Below are 16,045 nucleotides of genomic sequence, written 5' to 3'. Positions count from 1 at the left end.
GCCCCCTGACATATTTAATGTGCCTTTTGTGTTGAACGCTTCTGCCTGTGGCCGCTGAATGGCCACAGGGGTAACACAGCTGCGCACCTGCCGGACAGAGACCCCCCTTTTGTGTGAGACAGGCCGGCTTCTTGCTGTACGTCCCAGTGGGGCAGGTGGTGTGAACCTGCAGGAATCTGGGAGATGGATTAGGGAATGTGATGGTGAACCTTGTGCTCAAAAGGTTTTCTTTTTTTTTTTTTTTTTAATCTTAAGATTTAAATTTTCCCCTCATTTAGAAATAGTCTGTTGTAGCTAGAAGAATGTGTGCTAGAAGCTGTTCTTGATTAGGGCATATAAAATCAGAAGGGAAATTCGTCGCTAGGCCTGGGTGTTCTGAGGAAGCAGAAGTTGTCTAAGATACAGTGTCAAATATTAGGAAATTTTTGGAGAGTATTGCAAGGCTCAGGACTGCCCCCCGTGTTTCCCAGCATACAGCGAGGCAGCAGGATGCTTCCTGCTCTCCGGCTGTATGGATCACATCACAGCGGCCGCTGTTCCTGTGCTCAGTTGTGTAACGTCTGTGCAGAATCCGCCACAGAGGATGAGGAAGCATTTATTTATTCAAGAAACTACGTAATCTTGGAAAATGTGGGTCACGTGGCACTTCTCTGTCTCCTCTTCCCCACTGCTGTCCTGTTTCTCTCTGCTGGTGAGAAGGAGAGTGAGGCAGCTCGCTTCAGCTGACGTGTGAGCGCTAAGGGTGTTTAGCGAGAGGGTCCTCGGGTGGTTTCTGACCGAACGCCGTGCCCGGTAAGCAGACTGCACCCGCTCTTCTGCCATCCCAGCAGGGTCTGTTAAGCCACTAAGCTGAAACGCAGCATGGTCTCTGGGGGAAGGGGAGGCCTTCAGGTTTCTCCTCCCCAATGCTGAGTGCTGGGTATTTTGTGACACAGGTACGTATGACGGTGTTCTGTTTCGTACCTGTGATGATCTGAGGAAGAGAGATGAAGCTGTGATGATGTGGCCTGCCAGACCCCGGGCCTGGTGTAACTCCTTCAGGAGGCTATGACATGCTCAGGGAGTGCTGAAGAGGTTCTTCTGTGGAAGCCTCCTGGGGGTCACCTGTGATGGAAACCTGTCAGTACTAGCTCTGAGCTCGTGCTGGTCGTGGCTATAAGGAATTTTGGTGTCTGATGTGCTTTCGTAGGAGCCTTCAATGTTTTATAAAGAAAGTGTAACCTAGCATCCTCTGTCAGTTCTGGGATCTCTAATGCCACACTCTCCTTTCCAGGTGAGTGACTCTGCTTTTCTATGGCATCTTCGCTGCTTTGGAGCTGTGGGAGGGGCACTCACTCCTCAGGGCTTGTGTGGTCTGAGGTGCCTCAATTCTGCTGCTCTCCAGAAACCTCTGGGCTCTTGGGTGTTGGGAAAGGGAGACAGCTGTGTCATCCAGCTTGGCAGAGAGGAGAACATAACCAGTGCAGAGCAAACACAGGATCCGAGAGGCTGGTGGTGGATGAATCAAAGAAATGTGAACAGGGAGGGGGAAAATACTCCAGTTACGGAATGGAAGAAATGGTTTGAGCATGTGAGTGTGGGAGTCGCAGACCTGCTGCAGAACGGATCTGCTCTGGCTTTGGCACCCGATACGACACCTGCATGTCCTTGTTTCCTGGCCCCAGTGAGACAAGCTGGCTGGAGGTCGGTGCTGTTCTGCTGGAGCTGGAGCACTAGCGGGAAAAAGTGACGCTTGGAGATGGACAGGCAAACTTTGAACTCTTGAAGAGATCCTAATCGCCTTTTAATTGTTACCGCCTTGGTCACTGTCTGCTGATGCAGCATCTCGCCTTTCTGCATACTGACTATAATGTTTATTGGTGTTTGTTAGTGGTAACGAAACCAGCTTGCGCTTGACCCGTCTGTTCCTGGCTGCCTGCGTGTGGTCAGTGGGCGGGCGGCTCCGGGCCAAGCAAGCTGTGCTTTGTTCCTTCAAGTGAACTTCCAATTTGCTCAGCATGTAATAGTCTCTCTGGCTGGAGTTGTCAAAGGTGGAATACGCCCAGATCCTTTGAAAGTGTCCCCCTGGGGATGTTGGGATAATTTGGGCTCACTGGGGTTGAAAGAATTTGTGTTCTATCAGGATGGCGGCAGGTTGCTGCTGAGGTGGTAGAGCGCTTTGGTTCACAACGTTTCTGACATCTGAGCGCTGGGCTGTGTTCTGCCCCACAGTGGGAGGCACGGAGCAGTCTTCAGGATTGCAGGCCTTCTTTCAAAGGAAAACTTAATATTCACCAGTCTGTGTGGGATGTGTCCAGGATTCTCCTGCAGATGAGGGGAGTTTCTAATGTTGTGTTGTTCTAGGGTTCTGGTGTTCTAGGGTTGCTGTGCTGATGTAGTCCCTCTGTACTGCTGGAAATTGTGAGGAAAAGAATCAAACCAAGGAGCAACGGCTTTGGTTCTGTCACCTGTCACTAAAGGTCAATGTGCTCGACTGAGGCAAGGACTGTGAGGTGGCTGGCACAAGCGGCGGAGCCATTGTAGAACAGAGAAGTATGGGATAGAGTAAAGTTGGAAGGAACTTACCCAATCATCTAGTCTAACTGCCAGGTTCCGTCTTGCTGGAGTTTGGGGCCCGTTGTGAGACAGTAGAGGATCACTCTTGGATCTTGATGCAAAGCTCTTTTGCATTCTGGGTCCTTGAATCTGGGCTGTAAGTGTCAGGCTTCTCTAGCTGAAATGAGGTGACAGCCGGGAAAACATGGCCAAGGGCTGCTCAGTTTTGCCATGTTCCCCAGGCGCATCCTTCACTTCCTGCTTCTCCATCCCCTGTAGTTCAGTACAGCTCAGCAAAGAGCGTGTCCCGAGAGGAGCCTGTCTGTTGCCCAGACCTGCCTAACTCACCACTCTTTTCTCCCTCTCTGCTCCTACCCTGCCAGTGTTTCTCAGCCTTTCCTCTGACCTACCAGCCTGAGGTGTTCTGCGCTGCGGGATTGTTTCCTGCTGCCTTTCACTTCACTGGGCCCGTTAGTAATAACGAGAAGCTCCGCTTCATGAAGTTCAGTGCATTGTCCGGTAAAGAACAGTCTGTCCTTAGTTATTTTTTTTTTTCTTGTTTAAAGATATAGAGATTTCCTGAGTTGTCTGCAGAAGCTGCAAGATTAGGAATGACCGTCTCCTTCCAGGGAAGCAGATCAAGCAGGGGCTCTAACAGAAGGTGACCAGACAAGTTTGCTATGAAAATAAACACCCTCAAAGGGACGTGATTGTAGCCACATGGAGAGGAAGAGCTCTGGCCCTTCCTCTGGTAATGGGGATTGTGCTCAGTGAACACTACCAGCTTTGCCCTAGTTCTGTAGCTGAGTGTTGCTTTGGTTCAAAGCAGAGGACAGGACCTTAAATGTTGAACCACTGCTGATACTTCATCAACTTCTTTTAATCTTCTTTTTAATTAAAAGTTGATCAATGTATTTAACTGCACCGAGCTGCCAGATAATGCTGTGCCAACTCCGGGAAGCCTGTGCGAGCCAGCAGCTGGAATCCGTAGCCTGAAATGGGAGCACTTTTCTTAATTTATCTTTTGCTGTGTCCATGAGTGCCCTGTGATAGTTCCAGCCTGTCTCCTGGGGACAGAGCAGCCCTGGAATGAGAGGGCAAACGTGTGTTGGTACAAACGTAGAATGTACAAGTGGGAAAGAAAGACAAGGATTTGGTGAGAAGGAAACAAGGAAATGTAGCAGCCAGGAGTCCTGAAGGACAGAGGTTTGCCGTTCAGATAAGTGTGAGAAAACAGCAAGATGACTCCGCTTGGCAGGGCTCCTGTGATCCCGCAGACGCCCCCGTGAGTTCCCCCAGGCACTGAGGAAGGGGGAGAGTATCACAGAGTATCATTATTGGCCCCAAGCCTGTGATCTGGCTGTGCTGCAGGGAACCTGAACTGAACTCTAGCGTAATCCTGCACCCCCAAACCTCCCTGCGTGGGTGGCGGAAGGCTTTGCTCTGCTCTCTCCCCAAATGCTGCCTCCAGGGTTTGTCAGGGTCACCTCAAGAAAGGGTCTGTCTCAGCCTGGGCAGGTCCCGTCAGTCGTGGGCATGGCTGGTGAGCAGCAGAGTTGTTGATGTGCTGTGTTCTCTGCCGTCACCTTCAGCATCCGTGACTGGGCTGTAATGGTTCCAGCCTGGCATCCTCGGTGGAGGTGATGACAGAGGATGTGTTCTTCTGCATGGCTTTCTCCCAGCCCTGCAGGTTCTTTTTAAAAGCCAGTTCTTCTGCCTGTGCTGTGCAGGAGAGCTGCCGAAGAGCTGGGCTTTGCCTGCTGCCAGCTGCTGGCCCTGCTGACTGCTTCAATCACCACGTGTCCCAGTCTGCCCGGGGAATCATCCCCTTTTGAAGCTGATCACAAGGTGGTGTCTGTAGCCCTGCTCAGCAATCCTTTTGCCCGTCATTATCCACTTCCTGCACTCCACCCTCTGGCATCTCAAGCTGGACATCCTCCAGAGTACCCATCTTCTTCCTTCCAAAGCTTGTGAAACCCACCCGTATGAATAACTCAGCTGTATCCCTTCCACTTGCAGGTGGGGAGGGAGAAAGTGCCTTGTGTCACGTGGTTGTTCCGACTCCACTGGTCTGGCCTGAATGGATTTGCAAGCTCCTCTGGACATGGACAAAACCCAGGAAATACAAACTAGCGCAGCTGGGCAACTTAACCCTCAAAACATGTTGCAGCTCCTCTCCTGAGCCATTCCCTTGAGTTCTTGAGCTTTAGCCAAACCCCTTCTAGCGTGTTGAGCTTATAGGAAGCCTTAAACTTCTGGTAAAAGCTTTGGGACTCTAAGGTGGTGACACAGTACCAGGCCAAACCACACAGTTCTGCTGTGACCTTGTAGACATCTCTTAATATAGCACTAAGAGCTGCTTTTTCAGGAGCTGCGCAAGGGAAAACCAGAGGTGTGCAATTGAGAGACGTGCTGCGCACGGCACAGTCCCTCCTTGGGTGTTGGAGCTCCAGCCTGGGTGGTGAAGCTGGTTGGGAGAGCTCTGAGGGGAGTTTGGCACTGGGGAACAGCAGTGTCTATCGGTAAAACACGTTGTGTTGCCTTACTGAGGAAGGGTCTGTTTGTTCCCCCTGTCTTCAAAGTGTGTCTGTAGAGCTTGACCCAGGGGGGCTCCGGATACTCCTGCAGTGTGAACAGGTAGAACTGGCCTGTCCTCAGCTGGGCCTTTGAGCAGCTCTGGAGCTAAACCCGGCATCCCAGCGGAGTCTCCCATTTGGGGAGGAAGCAGTTAAACTTGTCAAGTTTGCCAGGAAATTGAATAAACTCAAAGCGGTGCTTAAGTCTCATGATGACCAGCTCAGAGCATTCAGTGGAGCCCGCAGCTAGAGCCAGGGAACAGTGCAGCAGTGTCTCCAGGCTCCCGCTTCCCCTCCCACCTCCATTTACAGCACTTCAGGGGAAAAAAAAGGATCGGGCTTGAGACCACAAGCTGGGAGCCTGAGGAGCCCAGTCGTCTGCCAGCTGGGCTGCCGTAAGTAGAGCGCTGATCGCTTCTGCTTGCCTTCTCCCTTACTCCTGTGTTTCCTGTGTAGGGTTCCTCTTTGTCACACAGGACCAAGTTGTACATGATGGGCAGGCAAGAGGCCTTTGCCTTTCCAACTTGCTATTTTTAATCTTTTTTCCCTTGGATTTCTCTCAGGAGATTTCAATTTAATTCATAGTAAATCTTACCAGGCCTTTTTCACTTCTTCAGGAGAACAGAGGGACCCCCTGACCCTCTTCTTGGTCCCAAAAACGCAGGTGGAGAGACCCCAGGAGAGGACCCCTCCAGCGGTGGTGTGACAGTCGGTGTGTGGCTGGTGTGCTGGACTGCTGCAGCCAGCACCGGCTCTGCTGAGCACGTAACTAGCGTGAAGGAGACTGAGGAGGTGCTTTTTTAAGGCTCTGGTCCTTTTGGGCAGAGCCAGGGGAGTTGGTTTTATTTCTTGCTTTTTCCGAACAGGCATGTGAAAGGTGAGGCGATTGGGAAGGGAAGAGTTCGCTGCTCTAATGGACTCGGTGGTTAATCCCGTTAGACTTCTGATGTGGAAAAGGGCTTCGTTCCTTCGACTGTGGCTTTAAGGAAGCTCTATTTGCACACAGCGTTTCAGACTGAGCTGGTTTGTAAAGCACTTTCTGGGAGTTTGGCAGATCCTCCCCGTAGTCTGTCCTGTTTCTGCATGTCCTGAGTTTCCGCATTAAAAGACGGATCTCCCTCGGGTGTCTGGAGGAAAAACTCCGCTCTGTTGCGGAGTGGCAGGATTCTGGATTAACAGGGCAGAAGTGATACGCTGGGAGACTGGAGGGTCTGTGTAATGGCAGTCATCTTCTGGCTGAGACCTGCTTGAGAGGAGGGGTCCAGCTCATTGTTTCGCTTGGCTTTCCTCCCCTCCTCTGGGTCCTGGAGCTGTGAATGTGGCTTCCTTGTACGTACGAGATGAGGCAGCAGTGGTTAAATGTTGGTGGAGGGTGAAAGAAAGTCCTAATGCTGAACTTGAGCAAACAGTTTGTTGCCATCAGACCCTGCTGCTGGCTGCACGTCTCCCTGAAGCAGCTTGGTTTGCAGCGGAGGAAGAGAAACCTCTGTCTGCACAGAGCCTTCCCTCGTGCTGAGGTCGGTCCTGTGCCAGGAGGATGGCTTGAAGTGAGCAAAGTCCTGTGTGTGGCTCTGAGTCTAGCCTTTTTTTCCTGAGCATTTGAGGGGACTGTGAAATGGAGGTTGTGGCTGCTGCGACCTGGGGAGAGAGGGAAAGAAACAAGCCCTGGAGAGAATTTCCTCATTCCTCTCTCCTATCCCCCCCCCCGCCCCGTTTGTTTTCTTATGCAATAGGTTGCTGCAGAGCACAAAAAAATCCTTGCGTGTGTGTCTCTTTGAATCCTGCAGCATGGAGGCAGGTGCACCATGAGGTCTGTGCCCTTCAGGTGGGCAAAAGCATCAAAACACCCGAGCAGTCTGTTCCAGATCCGCTCTTTGGGTGCGCCCAGGAATTCACTCCAGTGCCTCCCTTTCTCTCTGTGCAAACATGTGGAGCAGGCGGCAGTCAGAGCTCAAGGCGCCCATTCAGACAAAAATACCTGCCGCTGCAGTGCTGGGTTTGTGCAAGACTAAACCTATTTAAAGAATTTGCAATAACAAACTTACATGTGTGGATTTTTTTTTCTCCACGTTTGGAGTCAGACTAGTTAAATCCAGCACCCTTCTTTTCGGATACGCACAGCTCCGTGTCAGCCAGCTTGTCCCGTAAGAGTCTGCGCAAACCAGAGGCTTGCAGCTTGAAATGCTACACGGCCGGTAACCTGCTGCTGCTGCCGCCCTAGCTATTGGCTTCTACCCCAGGGCACAGGCAGAGACCCCCTGAGCTGTAACCCAGAGACTGATTGTACTGAGGTGTTCCACTGGCAGCAATAGTTGTTTAAACAAATTCGTCCAGGTGTTGGTAACCGTCAGTAATACAGGAGCTGAACAGAGCTGAAGCAGCTCAGTCCAGGTTGTTTCCTCTTTTGCTGTTTAATACCCCATTGTTTTCAGGAGGGGGTTGGATTTGCTGGTGGAGCACTGGCATGGCAGGGGGGAAGGAGCATCAGGTGTGTTCTTTGTAACCGGTGCCAAGCCCCTGCCCTCCCCTTGCAGCTGCTTGAGAATACTTGACCTTGTTTGTCAAAACGCTGTAAAAGCCTGGAGAACACGATTAGATTCTGGCTGGGGGAGAAGGGAGGTTTTTGTGTTACTTCTTGCGGCACATTTGTCTCTGATCCCGTGGTGTAAAGCGCTGTGGCTGCTCTTCCTTCCCTGCTGCAAAAGAGGATCTGAAGTTTGTGTGTCTTGACAGAGGATTCCTTTCCCAAGAGTTTGTATTTTGGGGCTTCAGTTCTAGTTCTTGAACGTTTCATCTGAGGAACAGGGTAATCTTCAAAGCTATGAAAATCACAGCGTTAGTGCTGCAGGTGCAGGTGTCCTTCGGAAATTCTTTTCTGTGTCACATGAGCTGCTCCTTGCGTTAGTCTCTCTTTTTCCTCCCCCTGAACGTTTTTATGAGCTGTTTTTCTGGTCTCAATATTTAAGCACAAATTGGGAGCAGAGTGAGCTAAAAAATATTACGAGAAATACAGACAGGGGACACATTCTGCCAGTGCCATTCGATTATAGAACAAGGTGACTTCCCGGGGGAGTTACTGTGAAGTTGTCTAATGCCGTAAGAGACTGGCTACAAACTCCATCTGCGTTGAGACACAGAGAACACCTCAGCTGCGTAGTGCTGGTGTGGCTCGTTCCAGCTGACTCAGGAGCATACAGGAACTTACATTATTTAATCTCAGTGTTTGCAGGGTGTTTTAATTCTTTATCTCGAGATCTTCCCCAGCACTGCTCACTTCGTTTCTGTAACTTCCCCAAATCTTTTAACTTCTCTCATTGCTCTTCTCAATTTCACACCAAAGCGTTTGAGTTCCTGCCCGTCACTGGTGCTCTGCAGGGCTGCACTGGCAGGCGTGTTCTGGGCCACTGTCGACTCCTGGTGACTGTCTCAGACCAAACCAGCTCCACCATCTGCTGGTTGCCAGCTGGGCTTCTGTTGGCTAGTGCTGCTCTCAGTTTAGAAGCTCAAAGCTCCTGCAGAGGTTCATTTCCACTTCCCAATCTACATCTCTTCGTACCTCCTGTTCAAGCATCATGTTGTCTCTTAACTTAAGCTTTTTCCTGGCTGCGAACCCCTCTGATGGATGTACATCTCTCTCTTTTTTTTCTTTTATAAGCTTTAATTTGATAGTGACTGCACTTTTTTATTTTGCTTGGTGTTGAGCGCTGGCCTGGGAGGGCACACAGTATTCCAGAGAGGGTCTAGTGCAGCAGGGTGGTGCCTCCTTCCCTTCCGTGGTGCCTCACCCCTGCTATGCTAGGGCTGCCTCTGCCTGGCTCTGTCATGCTGACAGGTGTTCTCGGTTCTGGACTGACTGATATTCCTGGGTTGTTGTTTCTCCTCTTGCTGTTTCTACCTGGTGACTTTTCATTTCACACCAGAAATGTCCCTGGCACCGTCCCACGTCGTGCTGGGTGCAGGGTGTGGACGCCACATCCACATCTCCCCATGAGGTGTATTTTTATTTTTAACGTGGCTGTTTTGCAGTGACCAGACGAGGGGTTGGGACTGGCAGCCTTTTGAGTGTTCCTCTCATTGTGTGTGATGTGATTAAGGGGAGATGTGACAAAGTGAAGCTCATGGAAATGAAATTGGGTTGCCTGTGGCTAGTGCAGACCTTTGCCTGGTAAGAGGTCCTGTACCACCTAATATCATTTCTTTGTGAAACATGTTCCCAATAAAATGCATAACTGTCAATTAAGAGAGATAATTGTAATCTGCTCCTTTAATATATGCAATTTAAAGTGGGCTTGCCTCTCGCATGACTGCGATTGAGATGAGACCTGGGTTTTTTCCTCTTACAGATAAGAAATGTTCCCTTCTGCTGAGCACTTGTCCCCCTGGGCTGCCTCAGTCAGATTGCGCTGCCTTTCTGGCAAGAACACGTACGATGGTGCGGCAGTACGATGATGTAAAGCTCAGAGGGACACACCTCCTTCAACCTGTCCTGCTTGTGTCGCTGTCCTCCGTAGTCAGAGTGCAGGACCACGAGGATGCTTGAGCGGATTATCCAGTGGCAGCAGTTCTCAGTGGCTTAGAGTATTTTCTCTTGTAGTAGCAGCAAAGAAGCCGTATTCTGTTTACAAAAGTGCTTCTGACGATATTTTATGTTTGTTTTTCAGGGTCCCACTTTTCTCCGTGCCTTTTTGAATACCGCTGTTGTAAAGATGCCTCACGCCATGAACAGCTCCATGTCGCCAACCGCGCATCCTCCTGACCATCACCACTCAACCGCAGCCCCGGGACACGCTCACGGCTCTGACATGATGGTGAGTGGAAAAGTCATAATTCACCAGAGAGCTTTTCCTTGTCTGTGGTTCTAGGTTACCTGTCGTCTTAAAGACTGTGCCCTTGAGAGTCAGGAATGAAATTTAGCTTGAATCAATTCATTTCAAACACAGACCCCAGTGCGGCCCTCCTGGAATGAAGGAGTGGCATGAGACAACAGGCAACACTAAATGTGTTTCGGAGCTGGAGATCCTTTGGCAAAATGGTCTGTTCTTGCAAAACCCTTTCCAGCAGCCAGCCTGGTGTCTGCTTTCTAGCCAGCTAAAGGCAGAAGCGCCAAGTCAGGGTTTTCCTGTGAGAAGCAGAGATGGGTGGTGTTCTCCAGGCTGTTGGTGTTAGCAAAAGCCTAAATCAGCACTGAGGGTGTTGCAGACTGGTAGGACGGATTGTGCTGACCTGCAGGCGACCAGCCTCTGAGCCATTTGCCTCCTGAACTGGAAATATGCACTCGGTTTGGGTAGCACAGTACTGCCAGGGCTCTCTGCCACGCTGGTGTTACGGCTGTGTGGGTCCTCAATCCTGCTGCTCTTGCTGACTTTGATTTAAACAAGCTCCGACTTGTGCATGCTGGCACCCCTGAAGCTTTGTAGAGATCCTGGCCAGAGTTTCCACGGAGATGACCGTAGGGTCTCTGTTTGTGTAGCCAGTTCTTGGGAATTTTTCAGCATTTTCTGCCTTTTCTGAATGCTTTTGGAGTGAGTTTCAGATTATTAAATATGATGCTATGGTTAAACTTTGAAAGAAGAGGAGAGAGCATGCATTTCCATTTCAGATGTAGTCAGGAGTGTATTTTACAAGCCTTTGGTTAAAGTTTGTCTGCCAGTTATGTGCCCCGAAGAAGGAATCTAGAATCACTGCTTCTCCTTCTGTTTTAAGCAGTAAGAGAGTATTGTAAGCAGGAGAAGAGAGGACTAGAACAGCCTTCCCCTCTGGGAACATGGCCCAGTAGGGCTGGTGGGACTTGCAGCCCAGCATAGTCACTGGTGTCCCTGTAAAGGTCTTCATATAAAGTCACAGCCAAGCATTGGCCTTCCCTGATCCGTTACTTTCCACATAAATGCTGTTTCTTTACAAGTGTCGCATGCTCTTGTCTTCAATGGGTAGTTCCAGGGCCCTGCCTTACCCTGCAATCAAAACGGTGATGAATTGCACAAGATTTTGAGTTGATGTTGCACATAGAACTGTGAGGGAAGGCAGGGTACAGCGCCTGAGGCCGCAGACTGAGCACACCTTGACACGTGCGTGTCCCCGTTCCTCCCCTGATGCAGCTGTGGTTTAGGAACCAGGCTGTAACTCTCTTTGGTTTGTGCGGAGGTTTGTTTTAAACGTAAAATTAATTAAAGAAATGGAAGTACTCTCTAAAGGATGTTTTGTTGTGATTCCTGTTCTGGGGGTAATGAATGTCGCTGATTCTGAGGGCTGCTGAGATGAACTGTCGTGCTGATCTGCAGCAAATAACCTCAATTAAGCAGTGAGGTGCGTTCAAAGAGAAGTTCCTCCCGCTTAGTGAGCGCTTTACATGTGAAAACCCTGTGGGCAGCTGTGGTCAGGACATGCTAAACTGCAACACGTTTACCTGGATGGGAGTGTTCTGTGAGCTCCAGTGGCTGGGGGATCTCTGATGTCTCCCCTTCCCACTAAGCAGGTTCAGGAGCCCTTGTTTTCACCCAGGGGAAGCTGTGTCCTGCTTTACAGACAGTACTCCTTGTTGTACCGGTATTTAGGCCTGTTAGGAGGTTCCGCAGGGAGACACTGGTCTGCTGGCACAGTGCGGGATGGGACCATGAGAGAGAGCCATACCGGCCCTTATCCGAACGAGCTCGGGGAGAAGAAAGTGCCCCTCTACCCCTGCCCATGAGGAGGCAAGGACAGGCTTCACAGAGACATCTCCAATGCCTGACCCCTGCTGCTGAGGAGAAAAGGGCCTCCAAAAGTGAGGAGAAGGCACGTTTCTGTAGGGCGTGCTGTGAAGGATGATGCCTTCTGCCCAGGGGCACTGCCTGCTGGAACGGGAACCTGGAGCCTCTGTAGCCATGTCTCTTGCTTGTGAGTCTTACACTGGATTCACTGAAGAGTTTCTTTGAGTCTATCTGGCGGCCAACTGAAATGATCTAAGTTCTTGTTGCAACACGAACCCCCTCTGCTAAATCCTGTTGTGAGCTCCACGTCGGGAGCTACTCAGGCTCATTGGGCTGTTCTTTATGTTTTGGGCAGGCAATGACTTTCCACTTCAGCTATGAGAACGTGCCATTGCTGTTTTCTGGACTTACAATCAATACTCCTGGAGGTTAGTAAAACTGTCTTGTCCAGTCCAACCCCAAAGTTTGCAGCTGAGGAATGTTTCGGGTATCGCCTTGCTATTTATGCCAAAAATAACGCAGGCACGCTGCGCTGAGTCCGCTCTGAACAGCGGCTGTGGGTGAAAGAAAAAGGGAAGTGTTTGTGCGGTTGGAGAATTTGACTGGTCTCACTGGCAGAAGCAATTGCTGCCTTCACTTCACGGCTGAAATTCCAGTTAGTGTGTGGGTGACTCTCCATTCTCCCCCTGTACCTGCGTGCACACAGTGCTCAGCTGCAACCCCTGCGGGGTGACATGGCTCTTGGATCACTCAGGGCATTTTCTGGTGTGTTTTGAAGCAAATGTCTTTTGTTGCACAGACACAATGATGTTTCCTCTTTCTGTCAGAGATGGCTGGTGCTTTTGTGGCCGTCTTCTTCCTGGCCATGTTTTATGAAGGCCTTAAGATTGCCCGGGAGTGTCTGCTCCGTAAATCCCAAGTCAGCATTCGCTACAACTCCATGCCAGTGCCGGGTCCCAATGGCACTATCTTGATGGAGACGCACAAAACTGTTGGGTAAGAATTTCACTTCATTCTAAGACAAGTTTCTTCAGCAGCTGAAAAAGGCAGAAACTGGAACAGAAAACCTTGCTGCAGCCAGTATTACTCTCTGCAGAGTATATTGACTCCAGACTGGGACGCTGCTTGACACTGGAGGACGCTGTGCTGGAGTCACTTGGCCACCCTTTAGGGTGGGGGACAAAAGGAGGGAAGCAGTGAGGAGTCAGAATAGCTTGGTTTGTTTTATTTTTCCGGAGTGGTACCAAACACAGCTGGGGAGTTTCCAGGAACAGAATTGGGGTGTTAGAGCCAGCGACCCTCACAGAAAATACTTAGGATCCTTCTGTTGACAGGTAGTCAAAGCCTCTACTCAGAAAAGAAGCCACGTACTGAATGTGGGGGTACAGGGAGCTTGGAGAAGGCTGTTTCTCAGCCAAAAGCTTCGTCTTCCCAGCAAGTACCATGTTTTCTTAGTTACCAGTCAGCTCTGTTTTCTTTCGGAAGAAAACAGTCCCAGGTGACAGGAGCATGCAGAGGTCTGTGTCCAGCCTGCTCGGCTGTTATCTCCTCTGCCGTTTCATGCCCGCCTTGGCATCCTGGCAGCCCACGAGCTGAGTGTTCTCCGGGGGGATGTGCATTTTCTGCCTGTGTCTCCTGGGTGCTGACTGTTCTTTGGGGTTTGTCTTCTCAGACAGCAGATGCTGAGCTTCCCTCACCTCCTGCAGACCGTTCTGCACATCATCCAAGTCGTGGTCAGTTACTTCCTCATGCTGATCTTCATGACATACAACGGATATCTCTGCATCGCTGTGGCGGCAGGGGCAGGGACGGGCTATTTCTTCTTCAGCTGGAAGAAGGCGGTTGTGGTGGACATCACAGAGCACTGCCACTAACAGCGGGTGCTGCCCAGAAGCCTCTCTGCCCCTCTGCTCTCCCGAAGCGCAGCCAGCACGAGGACTGGACCATTCCTAAGCTGAACGAGAAACAATCTAAAGAAAATCAACGGGAGTTCACCACAGGTTCCTAGCTGGTGTGCCGGGGTATGGGGAGCTGAGGATGCTGCTCCCTTGCTGCGGGCTGGCAGCAGGGTTGGCTCGAGGCTCCCATGGCAGCTGTTCTTGGCTAGGATCTGCTTTGTTATTAGATTATGCCGTGATTGAAATTAGCTGGCTGCCAGAAACGTAGAAATTACTCTTTTTTTTTTAAAACAAACAAACAAACCATTTTATTTTTAAATTGTACATGCTCATTGGGAGGGTTTTATGGACAGTAGGTGAAGGTCAGAGTTGCCGAGGAGCCTACGTGTGTGGGTGCCTATTTTAGTTTTCCTTTTTTTTCAATACGGCCGTAATGCCAGGGGAGGAGAGGAGATCTGCCCAGCATTGTGGCTTTTGGGGCCAACGACACCTTCTGGTGCGGAAGGACTCAGCCTCTGAAGATTTGGTGCTGCACATCAGACACGCTCAGGTGTGTCCTGGCAAGGGAGTATTTTGACCTCAGTACGTGATGCTGCTGCTGCAGGGTGAGCCTGTCCTCCAAGCCCGCCAGAGCGCGATGAGGGTGGTTAATCTGCCGTATGTGGCAGCGTTACTCAGCTTTGAGTGGTAACGTTGGGGTTGGGCTGCTCTCGCCTCCCCAGTCATGGCGATACACGGAGTAGACACAGGTTGACAACTGCGTATTTACCAGGGAAAAAGAGTGTAAATGAACCATCAGACCTGCATTTATTTCCTGTCACGCTATGGGCCTAGAACTAGACTTTGGGTTTACTAAAACTAGTTCTGTAAATGAGACGAGCTAAACACTGATTTCCTGATGCTAAAGGTTACCATGTCTGAAGAGGACATTCCTTGGTGGAGATGAAGGAAGTTAAACCGCCGTGTTCCTGTAAAGGAGAGATTTGGGCAAGAGAAGAGGGAAAAGACAGGACTACAGCAGCCTTGGGTCTCTTCTCCGGTGAAATTTGGAGGAGTTTGAGCTGATGGCAAAGAACTCCGGACCCAGATGACTCCTTTTTGTCCTGGTGATCCTGCTGTGACTGTGTTAGCTTGGAGGTGCAGGGGTTACCGGTGCCGGTGGTGGACAAGTGGTGTGGCGCAGTGAGGAACTTCCCGCTCAGTGCTGGGAGCTCTCCACGTGCCACAGGCAGAGCCAGCTGCCTGCCCGCGTGGTGCCCGGACATGCTTGGGGCTTGCTAGGGAGCAGTTTTGGTGAGGGCTTCGGTACTAAACGCTGCTCCTTGCAGGGAATGTTGGGCAGAGCATGGTGCATAGCCAGAGTCTTCGTCTGCTTGGGATGCACCCGGCTGGTGCCCGGCTCAAGGGCTGGCGGTGGGGTTTTCAGAGGGGCACTGGGAAACAGGCACCACTTCCAGACTGGGACTGATGTCCGAGATGTGCCCTGAGAACAGGGAACCTTCTTGAGGCGAAAGCATCCGAGCCCAGGCGCTAGCAGGGTTTTCTCCCTGGGGGAGCAGTGGCTGTGGAGGGAAAGCTGCTCTTTGAAGAGGACTCCCATGCTTTGCCCCATAAGCCCTACGTGGGGAGCCCATCCCCGCTGATGTCGGTTCTTCACTGCCCTGCTACCACTCCAGCAGCACAGAGCCCCCGCTCGTCCTACTTCCCTCTTCGAAGGGCAGCGGGAAACCCACTGCTGCCGCCCCCAGGTTGCAGCACTGGAGCAGCTGCCTGGGGCTGCTGCTGGCCCTTCCTCTGGATGTTGTGTTTTCTCTGGGCAGTGCAGACACAGGACGAAAGGAGATGAGTCAAAGGCAGGCTCAGGTTTCTGAAGAGCTGCTTTCTGTAGCACGTGTGCGTCTGGGTGAAAGAGGCAAAGTTATTTTAACAGAAAAATTCTGGCTGCCTCATGAGAGAGAGAGGAAAAGCTCCTCCCAGCGTGACGTTTGGAGGGAGTTGGTCTGAGGCAGGCTGCAGGAGGACGCGCTGATGCCCTCTCTCATCTGTCACGACGGTCAAAATCTCCTGTCCCACCTCAGCACTCATGCGGGAGTGGAAAGCAGCCCCTGCCGATCCTGGCAGGAGCCGCAAGGAATCGTAGTGCTTGTCCGAGAGAACGGACACCGTTCAGTGCCGGAGGAGGGGGGTATGTTCTGAGCGCTTCACGCCGCAGGGGCCTGATCCCTGAGGGAGTTCAGAGCTGATGCCACCAACACCACCCTGACGCTTCCTCCTGCGCGTGCTGGGGTGTCAGGGCTGTCTGGTTGCAGGGTATAGTCACGAGTGGCTTTGTGTGATGACACTAGTTACA

The 16,045-nt window shown here is 51.2% G+C and overlaps 1 protein-coding gene across 1 annotated transcript; it reads left to right on the top strand.

Annotated features, from left to right (window-relative positions):
* The first annotated feature begins 9,817 nt into the window (after nucleotides 1-9,817).
* Nucleotides 9,818-13,940, top strand: SLC31A1 (solute carrier family 31 (copper transporter), member 1). The gene is made up of 4 exons (XM_010136523.1): nucleotides 9,818-9,919; nucleotides 12,153-12,225; nucleotides 12,625-12,793; nucleotides 13,470-13,940. Exons 1-4 carry the CDS (start codon nucleotides 9,818-9,820, stop codon nucleotides 13,669-13,671), a joined length of 546 nt encoding a protein of 181 aa, XP_010134825.1. The 3' UTR covers nucleotides 13,672-13,940.
* The last annotated feature ends 2,105 nt before the right edge of the window (nucleotides 13,941-16,045 follow it).

Source organism: Buceros rhinoceros, unplaced genomic scaffold, assembly GCF_000710305.1.
Source record: "Buceros rhinoceros silvestris isolate BGI_N320 unplaced genomic scaffold, ASM71030v1 scaffold30515, whole genome shotgun sequence".
Taxonomy (NCBI): Eukaryota; Metazoa; Chordata; class Aves; order Bucerotiformes; family Bucerotidae; genus Buceros; species Buceros rhinoceros.
The sequence above is the reverse complement of the archived record's forward strand: the minus strand, read 5'-3'. Positions and strand labels throughout refer to the sequence as shown.